Below are 8,548 nucleotides of genomic sequence, written 5' to 3'. Positions count from 1 at the left end.
GTTAATCAGCTCTTCAGCATTTGTATAAGTTTGGGTTTTTCAAATATTTTGGCCTCCCATACTACACTGAAGATATATTTTTAAATGCACACTTGATGCAGTAAATTTGATCCATTAACATGACTAACTTATACATGTACGGTTTATTCTCTCTGATTTTAATTCAAATATGAAAAATTTGGAAATTTTCTACTCATAGATGATAGAAAGATGTGGTATGAGTGCCAAAAAGACAACTCTTCATCCAAGTCACAATGCGTAACAGTAAACCCTTATAGCTCAAAGAACATAGAGTATTGGCTCACACCAACAGCAAGCTATAAAGGGCCCCAATTACTAGTGTTAAACCCTTAAAGGTTGCATTTCTGTTAATATTGACAATGCAATTTCCCATAGGAACTCCTTTTACGGCTAAAACTGTACAACTTTTACTATGAAGTCTTGAAAATAAATCTTATCCTAGATTCGAAAGTTCATATGCACCACAATTTTTTTCATAGGTGAAAATATAGGGCTGTGCGGCATATTTTCAAGGTTTATATGCCCTGAACTTCTCAGAGTTTAAATAACACTAATTTTCTTAACTACCCCTACCTTGAATAATAGGTTATTACAGATTTCAATGTAAACAATATGCACATGTTTATTTACTGGTAAAATTCCCAAGTTATGTCTCTGAGATGAAAATATTCAAGATCTCCCCAAAAGAGGCGTGTTTTGAGAAACAGCTGTATTCACAAAGTGCAACCTAAAACAGGAAAACCAAAGAACTAATCTATATAAAAAATATGAAAAGAGAAACATTTATGGAATACATGACCTGGGTGTTAGCAACTATTGGTTGCCTTAAAGCCTTCAATAATGAGAAAACCCTTACTGTATTGTCAGCTATAAAAGGTTCTTATATGATATATCATGGCTGTTTTATATTGAATATTATTATAGATATAGGTAAACTGTAAACAGCAATAATGTTCAGCAAAGTAAGATCTACAAATAAGTCAACATGAACGAAATGGTCAATTGACCCCTGTAGGAGTTATTGACCTTTGTAGTCAATTTTCAATCTGCTTCCTTTGTTTAATATTCACATAGACCAAGGTGAGCGACACAGGCTCTTTAGAGCCTCTAGTTTAATCTATATGCCGGATGTTGTACAAAAAGACTAATAAATATGATTAAAATAACTCCTTGTTACTTTCCATTTATCATTTAGAAGCTTTTTAACGTTTAACATCTACATTTATTTCTTGTCTATAGATAATAATTCGATGTTCAGCCCAACCCTTATTCATATGACCTATGTTGATCTGAACTCTTCAGTTCCCAATGCGCAATCGCACATTGTGCCCCGAAGGGAAACTTGTCGCACAGGGGAATGTTATTGTGGAAATGGTACGTGAATTTACAGTTTTACTTTCTGCGAGAAAAGAAACAAAAAAGAGGTGCAGTCAAATTATTGTTAATTAAAAAAAAAAGCGGCGATGAGATCGGTAATTAAAACCACTCAAACCAACTGCAACGCAGGGTAAGTCAAACAGAAGTAGCCGACGGTTTGTGTAACTTGTTTACATTACTTAAAAATTCCAAATCATATGAAAATAAATCGCAACGTGTTAATTATTGTCAAAAATATGTCAATAAATTTACGTGCAGGAATCTCACACCTTAGAAGAAATTAGAAATCAACTTCCTACAATTTAGTATTATTCTCCATGTGTATCCTTCATGGAGGCCTCTATTCTACACACAAACACGTGTGTATGTTATCGGCATGGTTTGGTAATACAAATGTAATAACAAGTGTATAATATCGCCATTGTTTTAGAATCTTGGGTTGGAATTATATGCCGGTTTTTGTAATATTATTTATTTACATAATTTGATAAATTGCGTCTAATATGTACGTTTGATATAAAGTAATTATCAAATACGTAAGAAAACAAAAAGCACGTGTTCATATCTATTTATATCTTGGATAGCTCACTTGCTGTGTCGGCAAAGTTCGGGAAGTAAACCCGATGCATAATTAATGAGATGAATAGGCATGCAACACGATATGAATTATCAATTATTAACACTTCTGTAGTTTAAAAAACATTCTAGCGATCTTATTGTTTATTTTTAGTCCATATCTTTGATTTTTGCAGCTTAAAAACTTGTTCAAAATTTTGTCAAAATCGTAGCTACTATCCCTTTAAGTAAAGCTATGTTCATAATTTATGTAATTTTGGTTCAAGAAATTCTCCAATGTAAAATTTAAAAAAACATGAAAAAAGTTGCAACAAGTACATGTTAGGCTGAATAACATTTTTGTTATAAGGAAATGTTTTAAAGTGTTGAAATATGTTTTAATTAATTTTTATAGATTAAATAGGTATTACTTTATGAATTCCATGGTTTGGTGGTTATTTTATAGCACAAATATACTATTTAAAGAAACTATTAAAAAATGGCAGAATCAACAAAAATTGGCAGAAAACATTTTATGGTGTAATCATTTCTTGTTTGTCATATTTAATTGAGTATGAACTTATAATTACCATGAAGTAAAACCAAGTCGTAACATTTGAATTACAGTTTTTACATTATATATTAAAGACAAGTGTATCATATTTTAAAATTTGTTGACATGATGTTTAATGTCTGGTATATCTTTACAGGGAACACTTTGGCTGTAGACATCCACTGTACATCAAAGCCTTGCTTCACTTTTGTCATTTCTCTAGTGAATTTAAACAAGACCAACCAGGTGTAGACGTGGCTAAGGTAAGACAAGTTTTGTTAACTCTAAGAAATATCATTACCCTAAAACTGGAATTATGGCAAAAATGTGCTGTTTTTGAAAATCATGAAATTTTAAATTAACTAACATTGTCAATAATTAGAATATCATTTATGAAGAAAAGGCCTTTTTGATATATTTATACACTGCTTTAAAAAAAAAAGTGGGATATACTGTTTTACCTCTGTATGTCCATTGGTCAGTCCTTCAGTCCTTCTTTCCATCCCATTAATATTTTTTGTTGCATCTTTCTCAGGAACTACAATACAAGGATTTTTCAAATTTGGTTTCAGGGGTTAAATAAGTCAGCTAAACTGTGTGATGCGTTTTCAGATTCATCACTCAACAACTTCTTGTTTAGCGAACACTTGTATCATTTAACACATGATAGCCATGTTAAAAAATTTTGTCACATTTTTGTTCAAGAACTACAATACAACCATTTCTGAAATTTGGTTTCAGGATTTATATCAGTCAGGTTAACATGTGATGGGTTTCAGATTCATCACTCAACAACTTTCTGTTTACTGAACACTTGTATCATTTATACTTTTAAAATTATCCATTTGCAGCAGGGGTATCATCAGTGAGCAGTAGCTCCAAATTTAACTTGTTAACAATACTTTAATTAAACTATGCGGGTAGAACAATTTCAAAACAAATATAGTATTACAGATAATATTGAACAGAATATTTTAACTTAATGATTATGATAAATTAATTTCATACCAAAATAAATATAGATGAGTCTGAGTAAAGGCACATTGTAAAATAATTCAAATTTACCTAATTTGTAGCATACATTGGATACAGCTAAGATAGTCTATGGTTGTGAGACCATTCAGCTCGCTCTGGCTCACAGAGCTCTAGCTAAAGCATTACTTGTAGTACAGAAGTTTGATAACATGGATTACTATCACCATGCTACAGAAGCTCTGAGGATGGCAAGAGGTCTACTGCCTGACAAACATCCAATGTTACATCTATTTTTACACACATCAGGTAAATATTACAAACTAAAAGATTTAGCACAGTTAATTGCTTAGTGAGTTTTACTGGTATTTGACTATTACCTTACATTGTTTCGAAATATAAAATTTATTTGTACAAGACTTAATAGAAGGTAAACTTTGCATCATGTTTTGAGCAAAGAACAATGAAAATTTATATTTCAATGTTCTCTTTATATTTCAACTCTTACAAGTATTTTAGGTGAAAAGCAAGAATGGAATTAGAAGCAGATGACATTAAACTTTATGAATTTGTATCCTTTTTTTTGGACATCATATTTATAAATAGATAAAACGCTTTGGAAAAACACACTTAACCTCACAAACAATAATTGGTCAGTGACTGTTTATTACAAATAAATAATTACAGACAATGCAATTTGACTGTGCTGATATCAGATAGTTGCAGTAATTCGTAAAATAGTTGAAAGAGAGACAAAAAATGTCACAAATGTACTTACTTGAGCGATAAACCTAAAATAAAAACATTAACTAATTACTGTAGGCAGTACTACAACCATAACTTTGTTATAATATTTAAACATATATATCATATTTATAGCTTCAGCATTACAATGGAAAGCTCTACATTCTTCTAAGGACCTACAGAATTCCACACTACGACTAGCAGAAACACAGGCCATTGATGCTTTAGAAATTGTGGCTATCCATTACTCAGAAATTAGTTTATGTACAGCTAGAATGTGTGTGCTGCTCGGTCAAATAAAATCAAAAATGGACATGTATGTATATTGTTTTCTTTCCTTATATTGAAATTGACCAACACCATGAGATTGGAATTTTTCTAATTTTTCAATAAGATATCAATTTGAATAAATAAGATTACAATTGTTTAAGTTTTAAAACAGACCTATCTAAACAAGTTTACATATTTTTCATGAAAGATTTATCCATAAACTTAATTAATATTTCTTTACAATTTCATGAAGTTATAATCCATTTGTTGGGGTTATTTCATGAGATTGTCAAATTAATTAAAGATTTGAATTGAAAAATATCTACAGATGTTCAAAGTGCAAATGGTCTCCCCTTCTATTTTTCTTTAACATGAAAATATTTTTTTGTATTCTATGGGACAATTTTGATACAATAAATATAAATGGTAAGAAACACTATCTGCATTTTTTTCCAACAGGGTAGAAGAGGCTGATGAACTACTACATAGAGCTATCATCTACATGAAGCTTTGTCAACCAGAAAACAGCAATTATCTCCTCTTGGCAATGGCTACACTAGCAACATTACACAAAATCTTCAATAAACCAAAGGAAGCTGTTAATTTATTCAGTCATGTTGTTACACATGTTGGTAAGTTGTACTTTAAAGCTCCGTTAATCATATTATCACAGGCATCCTGTTTGTTAGTTTTTATGTAAAAGACTAAATTTACTTCAGGTTTATCAAACATGATAGCTTTAAATACTCAATGACCTATTAAGGAGGTTCAAAGGTACAAAAAATTCAGCAAAAATTTAAACAATTTTTTTTTTCATTACATATGATATCTATGATGAGTTTATTTACAACCACTGGATCGATGCCACTGCTGGTGGAGATTAATTTCCCCGAGGGCATCACAAGCCCAGTAGTCAGCACTTTTTGTGCTGACATGAATTATCATAGTTATGGTTATATTTATAAATTTACTGTTTACAAATTTTTTAATTTTTTGAAATACTAAGGATTTTCTACCTCAGGCATAGATTACCTTAGCTGTATTTGGCAAAACTTTTAGGAATTTTCGTCCTCAATGCTCTTCAACTTCGTACTTTATTTGGCCATTTTAACTGTTTTGGATTCGAGCGTCACTGATGAGTCTTTTGTAGACGAAACGCGCGTCTGGCGTATATACTAAATTTAGTCCTGATATCTATGATGAGTTTATTTATATATTACACTATTAGTTTTTACTTTATGACATGATGCAATAATTAACCAAAAATAAATTTTGTTTTGACCCCAGTTGACTTTTAAAATGTTTTTATCATTGAAAAAGCTCCAAATTATCTCCCTTTGATAAAAAAAAAAAAAAATTTGCATAGAAATTGAAATATCTCTTTTAACGCATCGATGACATTTATTTTTTATAATTCTTTTTAAAAAAAGCTGTACTTAAACTAAACTATTGTAAAATTTAAGCTATTTCGGTAATTTAGTTCTTTTTTTATTTCCATACATGTATTACCTTTTTTTCTCCTATTAGTTCAACAGAAAAAAAGTATCTTAACAAAAATGTATGCTTCTTTCGAAAGGCAAATTGTAAGCTTAAATGAAGGGTGACCCCATATTTAAACCAAAGTTAATTTATAGAAAAAAAATAGCAAAATCCTATATTTTAAAGAAAGTTTGATTTATACCCATGAGTCCCCTTAATTAAATGATATTTTTCATTTCAGATTCATCTGGTGTATACCTGAAGTGGGTCCATGTTTGTTATGATCACCTGATTAACACTTTACAGTCCCTGAATCAGAACAAAGAAGCTGACGAGTTCCAGATTCAGCTGTCACAGTGGCTACGAGACAATCCTGTATACGACAAACAGATCACAATGGAAGATCTAACTGCCAAACCAGAACCTTTCTCAAAATTCTTAGATAACTTCAATGTTTGGGAAAAACGTACCAAAAAAGTTTTGGACTTTGCTAAGAAGGTGGTGGCAGCTGGAGAAGTCAAGTCATAGTTTGATTTGTATTTACAGCCTAGTTGGCTGTGTATAACTTCTGTGTTCCTCTATGTAATGATCTGTTTAAATGATATTTTCATTGTATGTTTTGGCATCTCGTCAATCATTTGTGTCAAACTTCTTTAAAATGTGATATTGATGGTTTATATATGTATGATACTATAGATATAAAAACAATTAATTGATTGTGCACCAAATTATTCTGTTTTTTCTTGATTGATTTCGTATAATTGATAAGAAATATATTCAGATTCATAAGTTTTCTACCTTTACACAAACTCATGATAAAAATCATATTTTCTACTCTGAGATATTTCTAGAAGAAAAAATAGCATAATATTTTTAATTCATCATTAATTTTTTTTTTATACATATATGCAATTTCGCAAGACTATAATTATTCTTTTCTCTTACAATAGCATTATAGTCTCAGCTATCCAGGGAACTATAAGATGAGATATGAAAATTAAGGAATTTAGTTTTCATCTGAATTACAAACCATAGTTTGGAAATATTATGAGTGATTTATACTGTAGTGTCTTAAATCGATAAAGTCATATCTATTCTTTATCTTTTTTTCTATTGCTCACATATTTTCATATATAGTTTGTAACTTCATTTCCATATCTTGGTCATTATAAAAGAGAGAAATATTGATGACTGAAATATTTTGTAGATATTCTATTGGTATAAGATGCCAGTACTAACGTTAGTACATTGTAGTATTAGTGGAAAGCATTCTGTGATATACATATATATTCTATGATATTTTGATAAATCATTTTCAGTTTGTTGGTATTGTATGGGTTTTGTTTTATTTTCACTTACTGATATTTTGATTTCAAGTTGAATTGTAAATATGATTTAATTGCTGTTCATGTATTGATGATTAGTATTGATAATAACCATGCAGTTAAAATCTATATATAAATATGTCTTCACATTGGTTATGTTATAATTGATTATGTTTTATAATGATACCAATAACAGGTTGGTCAAATTTGGAAATTCACTGTGACAAGCTTTATACTGCCAAATATTAAGGGTATTATGAAGTATCAATATCAAGGTCAGATTTAGAATCACTGTATTATATAATTGCACCTTCTGATATATATACTTTAAATGTATTTTATTAATTTCACATGCAGGACTTTTATGATTGTATTAGTTTGGTATTCTTTCCCTGTACCTGATAGTTTAAACGACAAACAGCTTTTCAATTTATGTTGGTTTTAACAGTTAAAAGTATAGGTGAATTGAAACAAGCAGTTACAGTGTAATATTCTTGTATCAAAATTCAGCTAAAATTGTATTACTTTAAACACACTATCATTGAAAATGTAACTGTGTATTTATGTAATTTACTAAAATAAAGGTAAAGAAATACAATGATATGATGTTTTTGAGTTGGTTATTGACTGAAATTATTTTTTAAGAACTAAATGTATTAATGTTAGATTTTAAAGGAATATTGTTTAGATGTGCAGGATCAATCTCATATGATAAAAGAAGAGCAGCCAAAATATCAAAGTAACAGTGCTTTACATGATGTTCATCATCTTTACATGGGCTGAAAGTCCTCAAAATAAACTCCAAGAGCTTACACATTGTGGCAAGGTCAAAATAGTTATAGGGTCATTAAAAGGAATAATCTGATATTAATTGATATTAGTTTAATTTTTATTAAAAAGTAAAATTACAAAAATACTGAACTCTGAGGAAAATTCAAAATGGAAAGTCCCTAATCAAATGGCACAATCAAATGACAAAAGACATACAATGAATGGACAATAACTGTCATATACCTGACTTTACATTTTACTTAGGATAGGATACTCATTCCTGTAAATTTACTCCAATGTAATGATTCTTATTCATAAAAATCCTTCTAAATTAAGAAAAAAAATCCTCTCATGCAAAACTCTGATTCCTTTATCTGGATTTATTTATACTTTTGTTCCTTTTTGGTTAATCAGCTCTTCAGCATTTGTATAAGTTTGGGTTTTTCAAATATTTTGGCCTCCCATACTACACTGAAGATAT

General features: G+C 29.8%; 1 protein-coding gene across 1 annotated transcript; it reads left to right on the top strand.

The window, feature by feature from the left end:
• The first annotated feature begins 2,646 nt into the window (after positions 1–2,646).
• Positions 2,647–7,897, top strand: LOC134715453 (uncharacterized). Its single transcript, XM_063577634.1, has 5 exons — positions 2,647–2,769; positions 3,583–3,787; positions 4,358–4,538; positions 4,952–5,124; positions 6,213–7,897. Exons 2-5 carry the CDS (start codon positions 3,691–3,693, stop codon positions 6,497–6,499), a joined length of 738 nt encoding a protein of 245 aa, XP_063433704.1. The 5' UTR covers positions 2,647–2,769; positions 3,583–3,690; the 3' UTR covers positions 6,500–7,897.
• Positions 7,898–8,548: the final 651 nt, after the last annotated feature.

The sequence above is a fragment of the Mytilus trossulus genome, chromosome 1 (assembly GCF_036588685.1).
Source record: "Mytilus trossulus isolate FHL-02 chromosome 1, PNRI_Mtr1.1.1.hap1, whole genome shotgun sequence".
Classification (NCBI taxonomy): Eukaryota; Metazoa; Mollusca; class Bivalvia; order Mytilida; family Mytilidae; genus Mytilus; species Mytilus trossulus.
This window is presented reverse-complemented; position numbering and strand designations above follow the sequence as displayed.

Excerpts from the sequence above, each read along its gene's own strand:
- LOC134715453 (XM_063577634.1), top strand. The coding sequence starts at position 3,691 with ATGGATTACTATCACCATGCTACAGAAGCTCTGAGGATGGCAAGAGGT. Across the intron at positions 4,539-4,951 it reads ATAAAATCAAAAATGGACAT|GGTAGAAGAGGCTGATGAAC; the intron begins GTATGTATATTG and ends TTTTTCCAACAG. Across the intron at positions 5,125-6,212 it reads TCATGTTGTTACACATGTTG|ATTCATCTGGTGTATACCTG; the intron begins GTAAGTTGTACT and ends TTTTCATTTCAG.